This window comes from Caloenas nicobarica, chromosome 24 (genome assembly GCF_036013445.1).
Source record: "Caloenas nicobarica isolate bCalNic1 chromosome 24, bCalNic1.hap1, whole genome shotgun sequence".
Classification (NCBI taxonomy): domain Eukaryota; kingdom Metazoa; phylum Chordata; class Aves; order Columbiformes; family Columbidae; genus Caloenas; species Caloenas nicobarica.
Window position 1 is genome coordinate 3,982,998 of NC_088268.1, and position 23,132 is coordinate 4,006,129.

General features: G+C 61.2%; 4 protein-coding genes across 4 annotated transcripts; 3 read left to right on the forward strand and 1 right to left on the reverse strand.

The window, feature by feature from the left end:
- Window positions 1–2,008: 2,008 nt before the first annotated feature.
- Window positions 2,009–2,987, reverse strand: LOC135998259 (heat shock protein beta-11-like). Its single transcript, XM_065651423.1, has one exon. It carries the CDS (start codon window positions 2,896–2,898, stop codon window positions 2,161–2,163), a length of 738 nt encoding a protein of 245 aa, XP_065507495.1. The 5' UTR covers window positions 2,899–2,987; the 3' UTR covers window positions 2,009–2,160.
- A 748-nt stretch (window positions 2,988–3,735) lies between these two features.
- On the forward strand, window positions 3,736–4,583 carry LOC135998261 (heat shock protein 30C-like). Its single transcript, XM_065651425.1, has one exon. The coding sequence runs from the start codon at window positions 3,820–3,822 to the stop codon at window positions 4,426–4,428; it is 609 nt and encodes a 202-aa protein (XP_065507497.1). The 5' UTR covers window positions 3,736–3,819; the 3' UTR covers window positions 4,429–4,583.
- Window positions 4,584–5,550: 967 nt separating this feature from the next.
- KAT2A (lysine acetyltransferase 2A) lies at window positions 5,551–12,441 on the forward strand. The gene is made up of 18 exons (XM_065651379.1): window positions 5,551–5,828; window positions 6,739–6,862; window positions 6,951–7,096; window positions 7,296–7,385; window positions 7,497–7,678; window positions 7,918–8,109; window positions 8,415–8,521; window positions 8,652–8,759; window positions 9,143–9,279; window positions 9,382–9,590; window positions 9,665–9,791; window positions 10,002–10,112; window positions 10,193–10,336; window positions 10,473–10,587; window positions 10,688–10,724; window positions 10,839–10,902; window positions 11,100–11,184; window positions 11,409–12,441. The coding sequence occupies exons 1-18, from the start codon at window positions 5,589–5,591 to the stop codon at window positions 11,600–11,602; spliced, it is 2,412 nt and encodes an 803-aa protein (XP_065507451.1). The 5' UTR covers window positions 5,551–5,588; the 3' UTR covers window positions 11,603–12,441.
- Window positions 12,442–13,139: 698 nt separating this feature from the next.
- DHX58 (DExH-box helicase 58) lies at window positions 13,140–17,439 on the forward strand. Its single transcript, XM_065651385.1, has 12 exons — window positions 13,140–13,340; window positions 13,463–13,664; window positions 13,774–13,964; window positions 14,164–14,280; window positions 14,532–14,658; window positions 14,742–14,924; window positions 15,008–15,264; window positions 15,469–15,618; window positions 15,868–16,029; window positions 16,205–16,395; window positions 16,528–16,624; window positions 16,882–17,439. The coding sequence occupies exons 1-12, from the start codon at window positions 13,140–13,142 to the stop codon at window positions 17,059–17,061; spliced, it is 2,058 nt and encodes a 685-aa protein (XP_065507457.1). The 3' UTR covers window positions 17,062–17,439.
- Window positions 17,440–23,132: the final 5,693 nt, after the last annotated feature.

A 23,132-nucleotide genomic window follows, 5' to 3' on the forward strand; every position in this document is an offset into this window, starting at 1 on the left:
TATCCTAATCAACAATGTTCATGTTTCTTAATCAGCTCGAAGCAGGAGGGGAGTGGAGCAGAATGTGACAGTTGTGCTGGAGGCTGATGACATCTTGGCTGGAGCACAAGCTGCATGTGGAGTGGGGGTTCCAGGGGGTCTCCGAGGGGCTTTGCTCACTGGGTGCTGTGGGTGCTGCTGCTTTCCATCTCCCAGAGGAGCTCAGGGCCTCTGTGGGACACCTGAGGTCTCATCGCTTCCTGTGTGGGTCAGATTGGTGCTGCTGGTTTCCCTGGCAGCAGAAAGAGCTGGATCGGATGTAAAAGGGGCTTCCCCAGTCCCAGCGATCTTGTGAACGCAACGCGAGGTGCTGTTGCCATCTGCTGGTTTCTTTTCCTTGGTTCCAGGTTCACAGGGCTCCATTTCTGGCTCCTTTGAGGATTCTGGGGCTCCATCTCTGTGATTTCCTAAGGCATGTCTCACAGAGGCACCCCAGAAATCAGTTTAAGGAGGCAATGTGCTCCAAACAGAATAACCAGAACTGTTTAGCAGAAAGTCAACTATAAATGGGGATTTATCAAAATTTTCCAGCGCTCTGGCAAGAGTCAATAAACCGCAAGTTTGATGCACTGGTTGGAGCTGGATGTGGGCTTTCCGGTGGGAGCCCCGTTTTATAGCCTGGTCAGATCTGGCTGTGGTCACCACGAACATGGTGCAGAAGCTTCTCTGGGCCTGGGGCACTTGGGCTGGGGACCCTGGGTGGTGACCAGGGGAGGTGACTTGAGTCTCAGTGTCCCGAGGTGGGAGGACATGACTCTCCTTCCAAGGTGAGGATGGAGATGAAGGGGTGCAAAAGGTGCTAAACAGCAATGAACTGCCCCATTGAAAGCTCCGGAGCTCATCACGTGGAGGGGAGGGGGCGGTTTGCAGTTGCCACAGAGGGTCTGGCTGCTGCCTCAGCATCTGCTGCTGAGCTGGGAGGGACCCAGTACCAGCTTGGGATCCTCTAAGGGGCTTGGTGCCAGGCTGGGGTACCTCTAAGGGACTCTAAATCAGACTGGGGGCCCTCTAAGGGACTTGGAATTGGACTGGGGACCCTCTAAGGGACTTGGTGCTGGATTGGGGACCCTCTAAAGAACTCGGAACCCTCTAGAGGACTTGGTGCTGGGTTGGGGACTCTCTGAAGGACTCAGAACCCCCTAAAGAACTCGGTGTTGGGTTGGGTACCCTCTAAGGGACTCAGAATCAAACTGGGGACCCTCTAAGGGACTCAGTGCCGGGCTAGTGACCCTGTTAAGGACTCAGTGCTGGGCTGGGGACCCTCTAAAGAACTCTGTGCTGGGTTGGGGACCCTCTAAGGGACTCAGAATTGGACTGGGGACCCTCTAAGGCATTCAGTGTGGGGCTGGGGACTGTTGCTGGCTGCAGAGCGTGCAGCAGAGCTCTGCAGAGCAAACCCTCCTCGCTGCCGGGTGGGGAAGGGCTGTCCAAGCTCCGGAGCAGCTCTGCAGAGGTGTGCCTGTCTGCATACCTGCTGCCTGCCCGGGCCTGAGCCTGGCTGCTTGCGGTGGTTAAACACCGTCTGGAGTTGGGCGCTTCACCCTCCGCCCCGCTGGGCTCTCGGGGGGGTCCTGCAGCCCTTTTCCAAGCTGTGTGGGGGCCAAGTGTGGCTACAACAGGGGCAGCAGCACCCAGCCAGGCTGTTCGCTGTGGGTTATTTTCCATCATCCAGGGAGCGAGGGGCTGTGGGGCTGGTGCAGGTGCGGGCGGTGCATGGGGGATGATGGAGCCCACCTGCTCCCTGGGAGAGCTGCCCCGGTACAGGTGAATGGGGCTGATCCTCCCCCCAGCAGCGCAGTGCTTGCAGATCCCTCCCCCCATCTGGGTCCACCGTCGGCCCCATTTCATGCTGCCCTGAGGCACCAAAAGAGGTTTTTTCCCCACTCTGCATATCCAGATCCTCCGGCTTAACCAGCTGAGACCAGGGCCCAGCCTCCCCGTCAATCAACACCAAGAGAGCACAAGCAGGTTCTATGCAAAAGTACTTTTATTGGATACAAAAACATTCCAGTATAGTGAAAAAAAGAGAGATATAGCTGCTGGTGGAGCTTGTCTGGGCTAAAACCCGAGATTTGCTGCTCTCCGCTCTGGTCCTGCCGTGGGCCGTCTGTTCCGCTCTCGTTACGCCTGGATTTTGTTGGCGGCTCCGTTCTCAGAGGCTGGTCCGGGCTGTGGCGCTGCAGGGCTGACCTGGATGGGCACATTCCTCTCTCCGCTGGCCGTCAGGGCCAGTTTGGGGGCCTCGATGAGGAGCTGCCCCTCCTTGGACAGGGAGCAGCTCAGCGCTTCCACATCCACATCCTCGGGCACGTCCCACTCCCGCTTCAGCACCTCGTACTTGTAGGAGAAGCAGCCCTTCTCATCCGTGCTCTGCATCTCCTTCTGCCCCACCAGCACCACCTTCCTGCCCACCACCTTCACCGACAGCTGCTCGGGAGCGAAGTTCTTCACGTCCTGGCAGACGGAGAAGCCGTCCCCGGAGCCCTGGGCCAGGGCGGTGCTGGTACTCGGGGCTCGCTCCATGGCGGTGGTGGCTCCGTGGCTGGTCAGGAGCTGCTCGAAGCTGCTCATGAACTCCCGAGCCTTCTCCATCTCCTGCTGCAGCTCGGTGAAGATGGTCTCTGCATGCGGCCAGAGGGTCCTCACGGTGCCCAGCCGGCTGGCCAGGGAGCTGGAGGCGAATGGGGCGAGATGCATCCGGCAAAGCATCGCTGCTGCTGGCGCTGCTGCTGCTGCGGCTGCTGCTGGTGTCACTGGTGTCGCTGTCACCTCTCCGCTGAGTTGAGAGCGCGATGCCCCAGCTCTGCCGCCCGCAGCTTTTATTCCCTGCCCGGGGAGGAGTGGCCTCGTCCCTCCCATCACGTCACCCTCATGGAGAAGCGCTCAGCTCTTTCCAGCCTGTTCCAGCTCATTCTTGTTACTCATCCCCGAGGAGAGGCACCTCGGAGGTTTTGCCCAACATACCTTTGCCCTGAGTCTTGCAGCTCCGCTCTCCTGGCTTATAATTAGCAGCATCACCTCAGCCTCCGAACGGGAATACTGAGCCGCCCCTGCCAAAAATCTCTGGCCTTTCTATTTCCCAGACAGGGAGCCGGGCTGGGCTCCTCTCCTCCTGGCCTTCCCCCCCTCACGTGTGGCCTGTCCCCCCCCATCTGCTGGCAGGAGAGCCCCTCTGCCCCCCACCGCCTTTGCAGGACCCTCAGCTGCCCCCAGGTGAGACCAGAAACCCGTCCATGTGCACAGGTGGGGTGCTGGGACGGAACATAAAGCATCCCCTGGCAAGGTGAGGCCCCTAGAAAGTGCGAGAGGCATCTGGCAGCGGGTGACGTAGGGACCTGTTGCTTTAGGAGTGGGACTGTCCCTGTGCTGGCCGAAGTGACACGTCCCTGGCACAGCACAACCTGCGCTCTGCGGAGACCCCAGCGTGGGGGCCACGGGAAGGGCTTTGCTCGCCCCCCCAGCCGGTGGTCCCACGGGCGCCGCTGCACCGCGGCGGCTCTGCAGAAACCCGAGCTCCCGGCGGTGACTGCAGCTCCCTATTTGTGGCGTGTGACTCGCCTCCAGAAACAGGCGCTGCTATTTCAGCTGACGGATAATCAGCCTCTCAAAAATAGGCGATGGCTCTGGGAGAGTGCGTGGGGAGAGAGTGTTCTGGAAGGCGCACACCCCTGGGCAGGAGAGGATAAAACCCGCCGCTGCCCAGCGCCAGCCCAGAACCGCTCCAGCCCCTGCACGGAGACGAACCGCAGCGCATACCAGGAGCACACACCGGGAGCAGAGATGCTTTGCCGCCTGCACTTCATGCCACCCACATCCAGCTCGCTCTTCCCGTGGCTGGGACCCGTCCGCACCCTTTGGCCGCATCCGGGCACCCTCTTTGCCGAGCTGGAGCGAGAGTTGCGGCTGGAGATGGAGAGGGCTCGGGAGTTCATGAGCAGCTTTGAGCAGCTTCTGAGCAGCGGGAGCAGCCCCAGCCGGATCGGCATCGCCGCAGAGCGAGCCCCGAGCACCAGCGCAGCCCTGACCCAGGGCTCCGGGGACGGCTTCTCCGTCTGCCAGGACGTGAAGGACTTTGCGCCCGAGCAGCTGTCGGTGAAGGTGGTGGGCAGGAAGGTGGTGCTGGTGGGGCAGAAGGAGACACAGAGCACAGATGACAAGGGCTCCTTCTCCTACAAGTACGAGGTGCTGAAGCGGGAGTGGGATGTGCCCGAGGAGGTGGACGCCGAGGCACTGACCTGCTCCCTGTCCAAGGAGGGGCAGCTCCGCATCGAGGCCCCCAAACTGGCCCTGCCGGCTGCCCCCGAGAGGAATGTGCCCATCCAGATGGAGCCAGCGGTGGCACAGCTGGCAGCCGGCACCGACGACGGAGCCGAGCGCGCCAAGGCGTGATGGGGAGCAGCGTGGGGCCGGGCTGAGCCCGGCTACAGGGGCAGCTGCTGGTCGCAGAGAGGGACCGTGATGGGGACTGCGTGACAGTCTGGTTGGGGGGGCTCTGCCCAAAACATGTAGCTTTTTTGATATGTAATAAATATTATCGACTTTTATTTGTGTGGCTTCTGTGTTTGCTGGTCTCGCCTGGCCCTGTGCTTTGCAAGACTCCCGGCTGTTCCCGTGCAGTGGGGTGGCAGCCTGGGGAGCCGGGCTGTGCTGGCACAGGGCACGTCCCTGGCACCTCTCCCCAGCTCTGCCTCGGTGGAGGGGGGAAGGTTGGTTGAGGGGCTCCAGCACATACGCGGTGCTGAGCATCCCCCCCCCCAGCAGCCTTTGGGCACCCGAACCGCATCTTCGGGATGGTTCTGGAACACTCCCGTGGGGTACCTGCCAGTGCCAGCATCCCCCGTGCCCTGCCGTTCGTTCCGTGCCCGCCCCCGTCCCGCTCCATTGCTGGCAATTTCCAGGCGCTGCCTGCTCCTCCGCGACACGGCGTGCGGCCAAGCCACGCCTCCCGCCGCCAAATGGGCGTGGCCTCCCATAAATGGGCAGAATGGGGCGGGCTCACTTTATTCAAACAACCCGATAGGCGGAGCTACGCTCCATATTAGGCAGAGAGGGCGGAGCGCAATGTGTGGCCACACCCCTTATTACAATGAGGCGGTGGGGCGTGACATCACACCATATATGGATAAAAAGGCGGGACCTCACTCCATATTTGGCGAGAAGGCGAGGCTTCACACCATATATGGCGCGGAAGGCGGGGCCGCACTCCATATTTGGAAGAGGATGGGGGGCACCGAGCGCGCCCTGCAGCGCCCAGCGCCGCCGAACCGGGCACGGTACCGGTTACCGGAGGGGCGGCCCATACGGGAAGTGATGGCTCCGCGCCACCGGGACCGGTGCTGTCGATGCCTGTCGGGCCCGGACCTCGACTCTCCCCGGCCGGTGCACGCCGCCCGCAGCCCCGGGCGGGAGCTCCGCTCCCGCCCGGGGCTGCGGGCGGCGTGCACCGGCCCCGGCAGCACCGGATCCTGCCTCCCCGCCGCAACGGACTACCGATCCCGGCGTTCCCGGCGCGCAGGCGCAGTGAGCGCGGAGCGCACGCCGAGCCCGGCATGGCGGAGCCGGAGGCCGCGCAGCCCGGGCGGCCCCCGCCGGGTCCGGGAGCGGTGGCGGGGAGCGGCGGGGCTGGGAGCGGGACGGCGGCGGCGGCGACGGGAGGAGGAACGGGGTCCAGCGACCCGGCCCGGCCCGGGCTGAGCCAGCAGCAACGGGCGAGTCAGCGCAAGGCGCAGGTGCGGGGGTTCCCCCGCGGGAAGAAGCTGGAGAAACTAGGGGTCTTCTCGGCCTGCAAGGTGGGCTGGACCGGCACCGGGTAGAACCGGCCAGGGAGGTGCAGGAAGGGGTTGCAAGGACGTGCATGGGTGGGGGTTGCAGGAGAGGGGTGCAGGAGGGAGGTGCAAGGACGTGCATAGGAGGGGGATGCTGAGCTGGGGAGGGGGAGCATGGGCAGGGGATGCAGGAGCAGCGTGTAGGGGGTGCTGGGAGGTGGTACAGGGACTTGCTTGGGCAGGAGGTTGCAGGAGAGTGGTGCAGGAGGCGGGGATGCAAGGATGTGTATGTGGGGGGATGCTGAGCTGGGCAGGGCATGCAGAAGAGGAGATGCATGGGCAAGAGATGCAGGAGCAGCATGTAGGAGGTGCAGAGGGGTGGTACAGGGACGTGCATGGGCAGGAGGCTGCAGGAGGGGGATGCTGAGTTAGGCAGAGGGTGCAGGAGAGGGTGCAAGGGGATGCATGGAAAGGGGATGCAGGAGGTGGGTGTGGGAGGGTGGTGCAATGATGTGCATGGGCAGGGAGTTGCAGGAGTGGGTGTGTGAGCTGTGCAGGGGAGTGCTGGAGGGGGATGCATGGTTGGGGGATGCAGGAGAGGGGTGCTGGGCTGTGCATGGGGTGCAGGGAGGAGATGCCGGGCTGTGCATGGTTGGGGTATGCAGGAGGAAGGTGCCGAGCTGTGCAAGGGAGATGCAGGAACATCCATGGGCAAGGGCTGCAGGATCCTGGGGCTGCGCACAGGAGAAATGTGAGAGAGTGTTGGGTTGCTGGGTCATGCAGGGTGGGTGCTGAGGAAATCTAGGATGGGTAAACAGGGATGGGTGAAGGAGACTTTAGGAGTGAGGAGCTGTTTGGCTGGAGAAGGCGACAGCCTTGGCACGAGGCAGCGCATGGGCCGCTGCCTGACAGCCTCTCCTGTCCCTCGTCCCAGGCCAATGACGCCTGCAAGTGCAATGGCTGGAAGAACCCCAACCCTCCCACTGCCCCTCGCATGGATCTGCAGCAGCCGGTGACCAACCTGAGCGAGCCCTGCCGGAGCTGCAGCCACGCGCTGGGTAAACCCCACAGGGCACCCGGGACGCCCCTGGCGAGGGGGAGCGGTGCTGACCCCCCAGTCTCACTGTGATTTTCTCTCTGCCGCAGCGGACCATGTGTCGCACCTGGAGAACGTCTCGGAGGAGGAGATCAACCGGCTGCTGGGCATGGTGGTGGACGTGGAAAACCTCTTCATGTCAGTGCACAAGGAGGAGGACACGGACACCAAGCAGGTGTATTTCTACCTGTTCAAGGTGTGTTTAAGGCTGGGCAGATCTCGCTGCCCTGCTCATGGGAGGGCTTGTGCAGGGTCCCTCGGCCTTGCTGGGGAGCTGGGGCTGTCCTGCTGCTTGTCCTCTGCGCAAATTAGTGCAGCAACGTCCTGCCGCTCCACCGTTCATTGTGTGCGTGATTTTGGGACCTCAGTAACCGTGTCTGATGGTGTCTTGGCAGCTGCTGCGGAAATGCATCCTGCAGATGAGCCAGCCTGTGGTGGAGGGGTCCCTGGGGAGCCCCCCCTTTGAGAAACCAAACATCGAGCAGGTGAGGCTGCCATCAGGCTCACGCATTGCACTAATAACTTGTCCCGTGTTTTGCTGTTCTTGCACGGTCCCTTCCCCGTGCAGCCCCTCCACAGCCCCTTCCTCTCCCCAGGGAGTCCTGAACTTTGTCCAGTACAAGTTCAGCCACTTGCCGCCCAAGGAGCGGCAGACGATGTACGAGCTCTCCAAGATGTTCCTGCTCTGCCTAAACTACTGGAAGCTCGAGACACCGTCCCAGTTCCGGCAGCGCTCGCAGAACGACGATGTGGCCACCTACAAGGTCAACTACACCAGGTGAGGGCAGGAGGGGGTCTGAGCCAGCTGGGGGGTCTGCCCGCTGCTCCCACCCTGTGTGGGGCTGACCCCAACTCCTGGGGTCTTCAGTGATTTCCAGAGGTCACTTCCAACCCCAAATAATGTCAACCGTGACCCCCCAGCCCCCTGCTCTCCTCATCTCTGCTTCCAGAACTGTTGTCCCAGGAGGGATGCGGATGCTCTGGGGTCACTGGTCCCAGCATGTTCCTGTCTCCTAGGTGGCTGTGCTACTGCCACGTGCCACAGAGCTGTGACAGCCTCCCCCGCTACGAGACCACCCACGTCTTCGGGCGCAGCCTCCTGAAGTCCATCTTCACGGTCACCCGCCGGCAGCTGCTGGAGAAGTTCCGGGTGGAGAAGGACAAGCTGGTGCCGGAGAAGCGGACGCTGATCCTCACCCACTTCCCCAAGTAGGTGCCCCATGCAGGGATGGCTGGGGAGGCTCCTCTCTCCTTTTTTCTCCTCCTCCGTCATCTCCTTCTCCTCCTCCGTCATCTCCTTCTCCTCCTCCGTCATCTCCTTCTCCTCCTCCGTCATCTCCTTCTCCTCCTCCGTCATCTCCTTCTCCTCCTCCGTCATCTCCTTCTCCTCCTCCGTCATCTCCTTCTCCTCCTCCGTCATCTCCTTCTCCTTTCCCCTCTCCCATGGCACACGGAGCTCTGGGGCTGTGCCTGCCCGGTTCACCCTCGCCGGCCGACGTGTTGCTCCCTGCCAGGTTCCTGTCCATGCTGGAGGAGGAGATTTACGGCGAGAACTCTCCAATCTGGGAGGCTGATTTCACTGTGCCGGCCACGGAGGGTGCCCAGCTGGTGTCTCGTCCAGGTATCTTGGGGAGCAGCTCCCGCAGCTCGGGGGCTGCAGGATAAAGGACCGAGGTGTGGGGAAGCCGTGGCAGTGGCTGGGCTGCCGCAGCTGCTTTCTGGCACTCACGGGCATCGTCGGTCTCTTCCAGCCGCCGTCAGCACCGTCGCTGTGCCCACCACTCCGCTCTTCAGCAAGAAACTCAGCAACAGCAGCTCTGCTGCGAGCATGGACACCAGCGCCCCAGAGCCCCTGCCAGGTGGGGACAGCGTGAGCCCAGCACTGGGGAAACTGGGACCTTCCTCGGTCCCTGCCCGTGCTGAAAAAGGAGGTCGTAGCATGGAGGGTGTTGGTCTGTTCTCCCAGGGAACAAGCGACAGGGCGAGAGGAAACGGCCTCAAGTTGCGCCAGGGGAGGTTGAGGTTGGATCTGGGGAACAATTTCTTCCCCAAAGGGCTGTGGGGCATTGGAACAGGCTGCCCAGGGCAGTGCTGGAGTCACCATCCCTGGAGGGGTTGGACAGACGGACATGAGGTTCTCAGGGACATGGGGCAGTGCCGGGGGTGGAGGAACGGTTGGACTCGATGATCTTGAGAGTCTCTTCCAACCAAAATGGATGTGCTGCTCTGCTCCGGTCCCCAGGGGAGAAGCGGAAGCTGCCCGAGAGCCTGACGCTGGAAGATGCCAAACGGATCCGTGTCATGGGCGACATCCCCATGGAGCTGGTGAATGAGGTCATGCTGACCATCACGGACCCCGCTGCCATGCTGGGCCCCGAGGTACGGGGCAGGGGACACTGAGGTGACACCGGTGCCCTCCAGGGCCCGCAGAGCTGCTGGAGCTGTGCTGGGATCAATGAAACCCCCCCGTGCCCTCCCCAGACCAGTCTGCTGTCGGCAAACGCGGCGCGGGATGAGACGGCCCGGCTGGAGGAACGCCGCGGCATCATCGAGTTCCACGTCATCGGCAACTCGCTCTCGCAGAAATCCAACAAGAAGATCTTGATGTGGCTGGTGGGCTTGCAGAATGTCTTCTCGCACCAGCTGCCCCGCATGCCCAAGGAGTACATCACTCGCCTCGTCTTCGACCCGTGCGTGGCTGGAGGGGACACGGGGGGGCCGGTGTGGGGGTGTCATGTCTCATCCTCGGCCGTGCTGCCTGCAGGAAGCACAAGACCCTGGCGCTGATCAAGGACGGCCGAGTGATCGGGGGGATCTGCTTCCGCATGTTCCCCACCCAGGGCTTCACCGAGATCGTCTTCTGTGCCGTCACATCCAATGAGCAAGTGAAGGTGAGAGCGGGGAGGTGGGTGGTGGAGGCTGTGGGGGGCAGGATGGTCTCGTTGGGACAGCACGGGCATGTCACAACACAGATACACTCAGCACTGGCTGGCCCCAGCGGCACCAGTTGCTCTGGGGCATCATCCAGATGTCCGTGGGTGGGAGGGGGCCGTGTGTCCTGTCTGACCTGGGGGGTTCCTGTCTCATGGTGGCTCCCCCAGGGCTACGGGACACACCTGATGAACCACCTGAAGGAGTACCACATCAAGCACAACATCCTCTACTTCCTCACCTACGCGGACGAGTACGCCATTGGCTACTTCAAGAAGCAGGTAGGCTCCTTTCCCTGGGGGGGGCTCCCCTTGGCCCCGCTGCCCCCTAGCCTTCTCCCACCTGCCCCTCTCTCTCTTAGGGCTTTTCTAAGGACATCAAAGTCCCTAAGAGCCGCTACCTGGGCTACATCAAGGACTATGAGGGGGCGACCCTGATGGAGTGTGAGCTGAACCCCCGCATCCCCTACACCGAGCTCTCCCACATCATCAAGAAGCAGAAAGAGGTTTGTCCCGTGGGTGCTGCCAGGCTCTGCAAGGCGCTGGAGCGAATTCCAAGAAGGGCAATGGAGCTGATGAAGGGTCCCCGGAGCATCCTGCAGCCCTGAGCACCCCTCCTTCCAACCCCCCTTCACACCACAGATCATCAAGAAGCTGATCGAGAGGAAGCAAGCGCAGATCCGCAAGGTCTACCCTGGCCTGACCTGCTTCAAGGAGGGCGTGCGGCAGATCCCCATTGAGAGCGTTCCCGGCATCCGTGAGTCCGGCCGGCGTCTGGTCGGGAAGGGCTGTCTGGCAGGAGGGCTCTGTCCTCTGTTGCACATGGGGCAGATGTGATGTTTACACTTGTCTTCCAGGAGAAACGGGATGGAAACCACTGGGGAAGGAGAAGGGGTGAGTGCTGTGCAGAGGGGTCTCAGCTCAGGCTGCTTCTTGCTCCTGGTGCTGGGGTGACGGGGAGAGGCTTCCTGCCCTTGGACTGACGGACGCTGTTTTTTTGTCCCACAGAAAAGAGCTGAAGGACCCAGACCAGCTCTACAACACCCTGAAGAACCTCCTGGCCCAGATCAAGGTGGAGACTGGAGGGGACCCTCAGCTCTGGGGTGCCTGTCCCCCCAACAGCCCTCGGAGCTGCCTCCCCTGGGACAGACTGTCCTGGGCTCTGCCCTCGAGGGGACACGGGGGGTGACCCAGGTGCATGGGGAGCAGGGCCCCCATGTGATGGGGCAGGCAGGGGCTGCTCTAACCTGCCCCCCGCCCTCTCCCCAGACCCACCCCAGCGCATGGCCCTTCATGGAGCCGGTGAAGAAGTCGGAGGCACCGGATTACTACGAAATCATCCGCTTCCCCATCGGTAGGTGGTTGTGCCCGGAACCCCAGGGCAGGATGGTGGAGGGAGGGGCTGCAGACCCCGCTGTCGTGGGGTCTGTTCTTGGGAGTCACGGTTGGGGTGTTGGGGTGCTGGAAGCCCCAGGACAGTCCAGAAAAGAGAGGGATGAGTCAGAACCCTTGGCTGGTGTCCAGCCCTGTGGTGGGGGGGCACAGAGGCCTTGAGAACTCGACTCTTCCCCCGCCCAGACCTGAAGACCATGACCGAGCGCCTGAAGAACCGCTACTACGTCACCAAGAAGCTGTTCATCGCCGACCTGCAGCGCATCATCACCAACTGCCGCGAGTACAACCCGCCCGACAGCGACTACTGCAAGTGTGCCAACACCCTGGAGAAGTTCTTCTACTTCAAGCTCAAGGAGGGGGGGCTCATCGACAAGTAGGGGGGCTGACCTGGACCCGCCTTGGCCACTGGCCCCCCCGTGGGAGGGACAGGGCAGCCTGCTGGCCCCAGCCCCGCTCCGTGGGCAGCAGCTGTTGGCGGGTTTGATGCTGCTGAGCAGCCTGGGGGAGCTGGGACTTCCCTGGGGGGGCTGGTGCTTTTATCCCCGAGCTGTTGGCTGCCTCTCCTGGTGGGGGTGTGAGCGGCGGGGCTGGAGCCACCTCGTTGGGATCTACCCGGGGCAGGGGCAGCACTGAGTTCCTGCCTCTCCCTGCGGGCCGGGAGCCCCCCAGGACTGGTGGTTCCCCCTCCCTGGGGTCGTGCCTTCTGCCCTGGCTCAGGGCGGTTTGGTTTTCTGCTTCTGCCCACGCACAGGCAGCCCCTGCCCCTCTTGTTGAATGTACGGCAGGGCCAGCCCTGCCCGCCCCAGCCTGCGGACAGAGATGCTGCTCGTGGTCTGGGGTCCTGCTGGGATGGGGGCTCTGCCCCTGCACCCCTCAGCTGCCTCTATCAGCTCTTCCCTCCCACTGGGAGCACGTCTGCCCCCCGCCCAGCCCCTGCCCCTGTGTGTGGGGTTGGCTCCTGCTTGCCTCCCCCTTGCTGCCCCTTCCTCGCACCTCGTGGGCTGTTTTCCCTCTGCCCCTCGGTGGGTGCTGGGCTGGGTAGTGCCCACCCCCAGCATTGATTGTCCCCCACCCTTGCTTGGTCCCCTGCTGCCTTGCCCCCCTTTCCCCCCGTGCTGTCATCGCTGGGTGGGCGCTGGTGATGCCATGTGGCTCGCTGACCTCACCGGGATGGGACCAGCCCCCGCCACCCCATTCCATTTGACTGTTGTTTTGTTTGGTTGATTGTTTTTTTGGTTTTTTTTTTTTAAATAAATGTTCTTGTGCAGAGCCAGCTGCATCCTTGTGTCTGGCTCCGCAGGTGGCAGCCTGGGATGCTCAGAGTGGTGTGTACAGGAGGGACTCGCAAGAAAGCCCTTGGGGTGCTGGAGCGAGTTGAGAGAAGGGAACGGAGCTGGTGAGGGGCTGGAGCACAAGTGTGATGGGAGCGGCTGAGGGAGCTGGGGGTTCAGCTGGAGAACAGGAGCTGAGGGGAGACCTTCTGATCTCTGACCTGCCTGAAAGGAGCTTGGAGCCAGGGGGGGTCGGGCTCTGCTCCCCAGGAACAAGCGCCAGGACCAGAGGAAACGGCCTCAAGTTGCGCCAGGGGAGGTTGAGGTTGGATCTGGGGAACAATTTCTTCCCAGAAAGGGCTGTGGGGCATTGGATCAGGCTGCCTGGTTTCAGTTTCTCTCTGGGGCTCCCGGGGGGGGTTCCCCGGCTGCTGCAGCCAGGCAGGCACTGACGTGGGGGGGTTGGCAGTGTGGGCAGCGCGGTCCAGCTTGGCTCAGCCCCCCCGGTTTGGTTCCCCCCAGCCTGGCTCAGCCCGGCCCCACTGCCCGTCCAGTCCCGGCACCGCGGCCGGCGGGACCCCCCTTGCTGGGGCTCTGGGAGGACAGGATGCGCCGCCCAGAGTGCCCTGAGTTTCGTTTCCTGATGCGAACCGGCCCCGGCAGCAGCAGGAGCGGGATGGAGCTGCGGGGGTACCAGCGGGAAGTGGTGACCCCGGCCCTGCGTGGCCACAACAGCATCATCTGGTTGCCCACGGGCGCCGGCAAGACCCGCGCTGCCGTCCACGTCTGCCGGCAGCACCTGGAGAGCCGGCGGGGTGGCAGGGTGGCCGTGCTGGTCAACAAGGTGCCACCCGTCCCCGGTCCCCTGCCTTGGTGGTAATGGGGTGCCAGTGCCTGCCGGCCACAGGCTCCCGGGCGGTGGTCCTGGGTGGTGGTCTCGGGCTGAGCGGGGTCTCGGGGACGCAGGTGCACTTGGTGGAGCAACATGCCAAGAAGGAGTTCAACGTGCTGCAGAAGGACTTCAGGGTGACGGCCATCAGCGGGGACAGCAGCGAGAAGTCCTTCTTCGCCTCCGTGGTGAAGCGGAGCGACGTTGTCATCTGCACAGCCCAGATCCTGCAGAACGCGCTGGTCAGCGGGGAGGAGGACATGCACGTGGAGCTGACGGGTGGGTGCGGGACCCCCAGTGCCTCTGGCCCCACGGCTGGGTTGGGGTGGGACTGTCTCGGCCGAGCCTCCCCTGTGGTGCGGCTCATCCTGCTCCCCTCCCGGTGCAGATTTCTCGCTGCTGGTGATAGATGAGTGCCACCACACGCACAAGGAAGCCGTCTACAACAAAATCATGCTGAATTACCTCCAGCGCAAGCTCTGTGGGCAGCAGGACCTGCCGCAGGTCCTGGGCCTGACAGCGTCCCCTGGCACCGGGGGGGCAACTTCCTTTGAGGGGGCTGTAGAGCACATCTTGCAGGTGGGTCCTGTGCTGAGACAGGGTGGGTGGCCCTGCCAGGGCTTCTCCTGGGGTGTCTCTTAGGGTGGGTGTTGATAACCCAGCGTGCAGGCGCTGGGTGGCCCGGGGGAGATGTCCCCAAACTCGCTGGGGTGCCAGCGAACACCACGTGCCGCATCCCCCTGGGCTGAGGGCTGGCCGCGGGGTCTCGCCCTCTCAGATCTGTGCCAACCTGGACACCGAGAAGATCACGTCGGCACAGGAGGAGTTGGAGCAGCTGCAGACCCACGTCCCCCAGCCCAGGAAGCAGTACGACCTGTGCCAGGAGAGAGCACAGGTGAGGGGCGGCCGGTCAGTGGAAGGCAAGACCCCCAAGAGCCGTGTGGCTGCGTCCCTCCGTCCCTTATCTCAGGCCAGAGTGAGGAGTCACTTTATCCAGAGCTTTGGTGCAAGCGGATCCCACAACCATCCGGGTCCTGCTGTACAAACAGCCCCTAACCCTGGGCCAGGCACACCGGGCTTCACCTCCAAGGTTCTCTGGAGCAGTGTCACCAATTCCTCGGGTCCTGAGCCCCTCTCTGCTCCCAGGACCCCTTTGGCGAGCGGTTGAAGAAGGTAATGGAGCAGATCCAGCAGTACATGGAGATGCCCGCCCTGCCGCGGGACTTCGGCACGCAGATTTACGAGCAGCGCATCGTGGAGGTGGAGAAGAGAGGTGAGGAGGTGGTGGTGCCACAGGGCAGAGCCACCAGCCGTGGGGCCAGGCTGTGACCGTGGCGTGTCCTTGTCCCTCGCCAGCGGCGGAGACGTTTTGCCGCAAGACGCGGGTGTGCGCGCTGCACCTGCGCAAGTACAACGACGCTTTGCTGATCAACGACACGGTGCGGATGATCGACGCCTTCCAGTGCCTCCAGCAGTTCTATGCCACCGAGAGGGACACGAAGGACCCAACTGAACAGTTCCTCACCGCCACGTTTGAGGGTAACGGGAGAGCATGGAGGGGTTGGTTCTGGCTGCGTTTGGGAGGGCAGGAGCCTCCCCTGATACCCTGCTCACCGGTGCAGAGAACAGGACGAGCCTGCAGGCGTTTGCTGGGGACCGGCGCTATGAGAATCCCAGGCTGGGCAAACTGGAGCAGATCCTGCGGGAGCATTTCCAGCCCCTGGGTACTTCTCGTGGCATCGTCTTCACCAAGACCCGGCAGAGCGCCCACAGCCTGCTCAGCTGGCTGCAGGACACGGCCGCGCTCTGCGGGGAGCACATCAGGGCTGCCGTCCTCACCGGCGCCGGCTACAGCAACCAGACCAGGCACATGACGCAGGTGAGCGGATGCAGAGATTAAGTTCTTAGGGACATGGGTTAGTGCCAGGGTTGGGTTAATGGTTGGACTCGATCTTGAGGGTCTTTCCCAACCAAAATGATTCTATGATTCTTCTCCTCTCTGCAAACTTTGTGGGTGTTGCGGGTGCTGGCAGGGACACAGAGCCCTACGCGGCTGCTTCAGCATCGTCCCTTCTCCTCCCAGAATGAGCAGCAGGATGTGATCAAGCTGTTCCGAGAGGGAGCCCTCAACCTGCTCTTCTCCACCAGTGTGGCCGAGGAGGGCCTGGATATCCCTGAGTGCAACATCGTGGTCCGCTATGGGCTGATGACCAACGAGATCGCCATGATGCAGGTAGCTGCCTGGGCTCCCTTAGGCTGCTCTGCCTGGTCCTGTGTTGGGGGGATGCCTGAAAGCCACGGGGATGTGCCACGAGGGCTCTTGCATCCTGGGGAGGAGCCCAGCCGCTGGCAGAGCATCTCCTTAGCGAGACACAGCGGGGTGTGGAGGGTGGATCCATCCTCGGGGGGTGGCACGGGGGGGTGCAGGGGGTTGGCCATGTCCCCCCTCTGCTGACCGCAGCGTTTGGCCCTTGTGCTGCAGGCCCGGGGCCGTGCCCGTGCCGAGAACAGCGTCTACTCGGTCCTCGCCAAAGCCAACAGCAGAGAGGTCTCCCGGGAGCTGCTCAACGAGGACCTGGTGGAGCTGATGGAGAGGGCGATCCGAGCGGTGCAAGCCATGCCCGAGCGGGAATACCGCCTCAAGGTGAGCGCTGGGCACGACCCTGGGCGACCTGCTCTGGTGACTCTGCTTTAGCAGGGGTTGGGCTGGGAGTTCTCCAGAGGTCCCTGCAACCCCAACCACCCCGTGATCCTGTGCCTTCCATCTGCCCATGCCCACTGCCCTGCACTGAGCCCCGTCCTGCTCCCCGTCCCTGCAGATCACGGAGCTGCAGCGAGTCGCCGTGGCCAGCTGGCTGATGAAGAAGGCCAGGATCGGTGAGAGGCGGCAGCTGCACGACCCCGACGCCGTTTACCTCTACTGTGTCAACTGCAACACGGCGGTGTGCCGCGGCAGCGACCTCCGCACCGTGGAGGGCATGCACCACATTAACGTCAACCCCAACTTCGGGTAGGAGCCGGGTGCTGGCAGGGGCGAGCGGGCAGAGCCCAGCTGCCAGCTCAGGGGGGCTTTGTGGGACTGTGTGACCATCTGTCTCCTGGCCCGTCATCCTTAGAGTATCTTTCGGCCCCATCCTTGCAGGCTGTATTACAGAGTTTCCTCTGGGAAAATAGAATTCCAGCGGACTTTCAAGGACTGGGAGCCCGGCTGCCGCATCTCGTGCAGTGAGTGCAGCCAGGTGAGCGCGGCGAGTGGCAATGTCCCCGGGGCAGGAGGGGCCGTGCCCTGTGTCCCAGCTCCTGGTTGAGGAATGGAGCTGTGCCTCCCCTCGGCACATGTGGTGTGTGAGACACACTTGTGGGACACGGGCAGCTCTCTCCAAACGGGGATGTACCCCGGGAGCAAGGAGCTGCGTCCATCGCAGGTGTGCTTGGCTCTGCAGCCTGGGGATGCTGCAGCGCAGGCTGCGTGACTGTCCCCTCCCTGCCCACACAGGACTGGGGAATGGAGATGATCTACAAGCAGGTGAAGCTGCCTATGCTCTGCATCAAAAACTTCGTGGTGGAGACACCAGCTGAGAAGAGGAGGTACAAGAAGTGGAGTGCTGTGACATTCCCTGTCAAGGAGTTTGACTACGTGGAGTACTGCTCCAGCACCCACGGCCTGTCCTTCTAGCATGGGCTCTGCTCAGAAGAGGACTATTCCCAGGCCACCTCCTGGGACAGTGGGACCCTTCCCATCACCTTTGGTGTGGGACCCTCCCTCCAGGCTCCTCTTTTCCTCGCTGGACTGAGCCGCTGTATCACATCCCTTGCTAAAGCCTGCGAGTGCAAGAGGAGGATTTGCTGAGCCCATGCAGAAAATATGAGACACTGGGATGGGAAAGCACCGAAACCCTTCCCTGCTCGCTGGCATCTGCTCCCTGAGATGCTGCCTTCCCCTCCTGCCCCCTAAAGCTGCCAGATGCTGGGGGCTGTATCCATGACCCTGCCAGAACCAGCCATTTCACATGGGCCCAGTGTTTCTCTGGCAGCTGGCAATCTGCTTTTGGAATGCGATGGTCCTCCATTAAAAAATGTGTGTATGCACTGGGAACGAAGGAAGTGGTGGCAGTTTCACTTGCTGTGCGCAGACACAGTCTCCTTCTCTGGAGACATTCAAACCCACCTGGACGTGACCCTGCTTGATCTGCTCTGGCGATCGTGCGTGAGCAGGGCTGGGGCTGGGGAACCTCCAGAGGTCCCTGCAACCCTCACCATCTTGTCACTCTGTAGAACCCTCCCATAGAAGGAGCCTCAGCCCCTCCAGGGCGGCTCAGGACCCTGGTCTCGAGGTGGGTTTCGGTACCGGGGGCCCCGGGTCTCCGCGCCCGGCCCGGGATGCTGCAGCCCCGGATCCCGCCCCCGTCCCCGTGTGCTCTGCCGCCGCCGGTCGCTAGAGGGAAACCCCGGCCCAGCCCGGCCGTGGGACGGGGGCGATGCCCGGGGAGAGCCGGGGGACGCCCGGCGCAGCGGGTCCGGCCCGCAGGAGCCGCCCGCCGGCGGGGGGATGCTCAGCCGGTGCCCGGCGGGTGCCGGGGACGCTGCGGTGATCGCACCGGCTCCGCGCGCGTCCCTTCCCCGCGGGATCCCGCCACGCGTGTCGGTGCCGGTAAGCAGCGCGGTTGCTCGGCGGGTTGAGGGTCGCTCCGGGAGATGCGGGGGGACTGCGGTCTGTCCGTGCTCCCTGCCCGGTCCTACCGGGCACAAGGAGCTGCCGCGAAGGGCAAGAGGCGGCTTTTCCACCGGGTGCTGGCGGCCGCGGGCACAGGCAGGGGCATCTGATGCCCGAGAGTGATGTCTGTCCAAATCTCGTCCCTTCTCTGGCCTGCCACCCGTGGGAGCACAGTACCCCGGTACCACCGCGGCTCCTCGCCAGAGGCCGTTATCTCCAGCAAAGATGCGTGCTCGGAGCAAGCTCCTGCCTGACTTTCAAGGCAGCAAGCAGCTTCTGCTGTAATGAGGTGCAGCCCAGTTTCAGGTGGTGTTAGCCCCGGGGAAAACACGAAATCAAACTGTTCATCAGAAAGTGGGTAACGAGGCCGTTTGAGTTATTTGTAGCTCTCTGTGGGCTGGGATGGCCTGTCCTACCTCTCCCCAGGCAGGATCCCTCCTGCAGGGACCCCAGATCCTTTTGATAAGCTCAAATTGCCCTGATTTGTGCTTGGGCAATCCAGGCTGTGAGTTAACCTGATGGATGCCTGCAGGAATGGGTGGTACAACCTCTCACCAGCCTAGACGGATCAGGTTGTCCACTTCGGTGCTCAAACCCAGAATTTCTGTAACGTTGACCCAAACTTGCCCATTTTTGAGGGGGTGCATCTGGCCCTGTGGGGTACAGGGCCAGGACAAGCATCGCTCTCTGGGACTCTGCAGGTTTTAGAAGTGGGTCTGCATCCAGCCTCTGCCTGTTCTTCCCTGTGCATCTCTGCTTTAATGCCAGCCCCCATCTGGCTTCTCCTTCCTGGGGGCTCGGTCACCTTGGGCTTGGCAGCGGGGAGCAGCTGAGCTGCAGCAATCGGTGCTGCGACCTTGGCCAGCGTCCTTCAGAGCCGGCATCCTTCAGAGCCGGCATCCTTCAGAGCTGGCCTCGGGTGGCTGAGTCCCCAGGCTGCCTCTGGTCAGGCTGGCCCATGTGAGGGTGCAGGGATGTGCATCCCTGCAATCCCATTAATCCACCCTGGCTGTCACTGCATGCCTCAGCCTGGGGCAGGGTCAGTGGCTGATCCCCTCTGATCAGCCATTCGGGTCGCTCCCGCCGTCGATCAGGTCTGGAGCATGCTGATAAATTGGTTTTGGAGCCACAGGGACTCAGGGAGGCTGAAAGTCTGTGTCTGACCAGGTCTGTGTGTGGTGGGGCTGGCCTGTCCCTCTGCTCCCCCCGCTCACTGCACAGTCCAGGGCTGGGCTCCCCCGAGGGTGCTGCACCCTGGCCTGTGCCACCCTGGTCCCTCCTCCCTGTGACACAGTGTGGCTGTGTCCCCAAGGAGAGTGACAATTTTATCTGGCCCTTGGTGCAGCCCTGGGCAGGCTTGTCCTGTGATTAAATCAACCTGAAGCCCCACTTCATCACTCCAATTGCCCTGTCAAGAGCCAGGTATTAGAGAGGGCTGCTGGACTGGTTCTTGAGCGCTGACACATCCCCTGCCAATAACCTCTGGGTTTAAGTCTGTGGCTCAGAGCATCTTTGCTTATCTCAGCTCCCTGAAGCACTTACATTCCCGGCCATCATAACTCCCTGCCTGTAAGTGGAGACAGGCACCATTAGCCCCGCAGCAAACAGCTGCTGCAGCAAGTTTTGCTGGCAAAAGTGCGAAAAAGCTGTTTTCCACCTGTTCTTTTGCAGGGTCGGTGTGGGGATGGACACAGCCCCAGGAGCACCCGCACCCTCCTTCCCCAGCACCCCTCGTGTCTCCAGCAGCTGCATGTGCTCACAGAGCAGAACGAGGGCAATGCAACGATTTATTTTTATACAGCCCATTTCATTTGTCATCAGTGCATCAGAAAGCAACAATTCACCTTTCAATGCACCAGCTGAAAAAACTCCAGCTCCGCTCTGCTTGGCAGTGCCTCAGATTGGCCCTTTCCCGAGGCTGGGTGTTTAGCAGAGACTTGGAGCTCAATCTGTTTAGCTTATCGAAAAGTAGCCTGAGATGTGACTTGATTACAGTGTGCAAGTACCTTCCCAGGGAGAAAACTGCCAGGTATTAAAGAGCTCTTTAACTTAGCTGAGAGAGGAATAATAAGAACTGAGAGCTTCAAGATAAAGTCAGACAAATTGAGACTCAAAATCAGGCGCAGGTCTACAGCAAGAGGGGCTAGAGCAGGATCCTTGAGCATCTTTCTCCAAGTGATGCCCTGGCTGGAGCATGGGCATTCAAGACTGGGGGTCCTGACCTGGGGGGCTGCTCCATCCTGTCCCTGAGGCTCTGGCCTGGTGGCATCATGGGTGAGGGAGATGGGGGACTGAATTTTGCTTCCTGGGTGCGTCTGAAAATCTTGCTGTCGCACAATATCTCTGCCAGAGCCTGGGAGCATGTCAGCCCCCGAGGTGACCTTTCCTGGGACAGCTGGAGCCTCCCTTGCTATACCAGGGGAAATTCCAGCTTGGTGAAAACTGCTCATTGTGGAGGAACTGGGTCCTGAAAACCAAAAGCCCCCTCTCCAGGCTGCTTGTACCTCCCCTTTGCTGCCGGGAGCATGTGGGAGCCCGCAAAGGACATGGGCACATCCTCATGGGGACGTCCTCGTCTTGCTCTGCTCCGCTGTCCCCACGACCCACGGCTGCACGTCTGACGGTTCCCCGCCGGGAGTTAATCTTGACTGTTAGCACATCAGGTTGCCGGTGGATTAAACAAGGGGATTAGCATCAAACAATTTCCCTCCCGCCCTGAGTGGGGAGGTAGGAAATATAATCGCCGCGGTTTTATTGTTCTTAGGCTAAAAAAGCTCCCTGGCATGTGGCTGGGTGATGCCAGCTGTGCCGGGGAAGGGAGAGGATGGGAGGGGATGCACCAGGCTGGGGGTGAGACCCACGGACGGTTTGGCGGGTGCTGGCGCAGCCCAGGGCCCACAGGGATCTGTGGCGCAAGTCACAATATTCGGAAAATTCCCAAACAAGAATTTCGTGCCCTAAATCGCAGGACTGCGATTCTGCTGAGACTCGGCTTTATAATTGGATGTGTCAGAAACCCGTCACACTTAACATGCAGCTGCCAAGACGCCAGTGCTGCCTCTGCCCCTCTCCCACCTGGCTGCTGTGGTTATTTTGGCCTTTTTTTGGTTGGTTGGGTGGGTTTTGTTTTTCCCCCGTGGTTTCTCTCCTATTACCCAAAACAGGGCCCCGCGGACTGGCAGTGGTGGGAGAAAGCAAGGAGCTGCTGCTCCTTTCCATCCCGTGCGGGACCATGCGCCACTCTGCATCATGGTTTTTGAGTCCTTTTTGTGTTTTATGCGAGAAGGTGACACTTGCCAGGCTCACAGGAGAGACAGCACATGTTACACGGAGGCTCCTGCGCGCCAGTCGGGCAGCTGGGCAGGTCTGGTTTGTACTTTCTGTCACTGAAACCTGGGATGCTCAGCAGTTTTGGAGGGGAAAAAAGCACATTTGAGCATGTTCCTGGAAGTTCTTCAATGTCATTTGCCCTCCTCAAGGCGCTGCAGAACCTCGGGCTGTGCAGGGGGATATCACGGCCCCTTGGTCAGGTTGGGCTGTGCATCTCACCCACCACAGAAGTGTGTTCTTCACCTGAGTAATCAAAACCTTTATCCAGCGCTTGATTAAAGGCCACAAAGCATATTATCTTTGATTCTTTTGCTTTAATTTTTGTTCCTTTCGTTTGTCCCTCGGAGATGAGGGTTGCTCTGATACTTATTAGTCACAAAACCCTAACCTCGCGCTGCGTTCTTGCTATCTGAGAAATGAATTATTAATGGTGCATTAAACAGAGACTGGAAAGGGGCCCTGGGACACTGATAATCAGGAGCTAATTGAGGAAGAAATGAGATACTGTTCTCGTTGCAGAATGAGAACTGTGCAGGGCTGTGATACCAAAGGTGACCCTCCCGCAATTTCTGGCCAACTGCACCAGGGTTTGGCTGCCTGACCCTTGCTGATGGGTCACACGTGCATGGTCTGCCCTGGCTGGGATGCTATTGCGTGGCTGGGATGCTCTGCCCTGGCTGCAATGCTATTCCATGCCTGGGATGTTATTCTATGGCTGGGATGCTATTCCATGGCTGGGATGTTATTCTATGGCTGGGATGCTATTCCATGGCTGGGATGTTATTCCATGGCTGGGATGCTCTGCCCTGACCAGGATGCTACTCTGGGTCCAGGATGCTCTGCCCTGACTGGAATGATATTCCGTGTGCAGGATGATATTCCGCGTCCAGGATGCTCTGCCCTGATGGGATGTTATTCCATGTCCAGGATGCTCTGCTCTGGCTGGGATGCTTTTTGTGTCCTGGATGAGGACTGTGGGGGCCCAGCACACACTGGTGGGGGCTGGAACACACTGGTGGGGGTCTGTCCCACCCAGACATCACCTGAACTTCTGCATCTTTTTTTTATTCCCTTTTACTGTTTTTCTACACAGCTTTGAGCCACGGGCCTGTCAAATTTCTCCTCTTCTATGCCAGCTCCATTAAAGCATAAAAAATGTCTCCTTTTAAGCCTGAGCCAAATGTGTGTGAGCTGTAAAACTTTCTGCAGCAGCTGAGGCGAAGCTGTGAAAAATGCTGTGGCACAGCTGATGTCCCCTTCTCGCTGCTGAGGAACTGAAAACCTCTGCCCAGGTGGAGCCATTCAGCCTCCTCACCCTGGGCAGAGGGTTTAAAGGTGAGCGGTGCTGGATGGGGGGTGCTGGTGGTCCCTGGGGTTGGGAAGGAAGAGAAAAGTGCGTTTATTCTGTGGGGAAATGGTTATCATAGAATGGTTTGGGTTGAAGGGACCTTCCAAGTTCATCCAGTGCCCCCCCTGCCACGAGCAGGGACATCTGCACCAGCTCAGGTTGCTCAGAGCCCCGTCCAGCCTGGCCTGGGATGTCTCCAGGGATGGTTCAGCCACCACCTCTCTGGCCAACCTGGGCCAGGCTCTCACCACCCTCAGGGCCAACAATTCCTTCCTCACGTCCAGCCTGAATCTCCCTCCTTTAGTTTCAAACCATCACCCCTTGTTGCTGGGATGGAGTCGGCCTCAGAGATGTT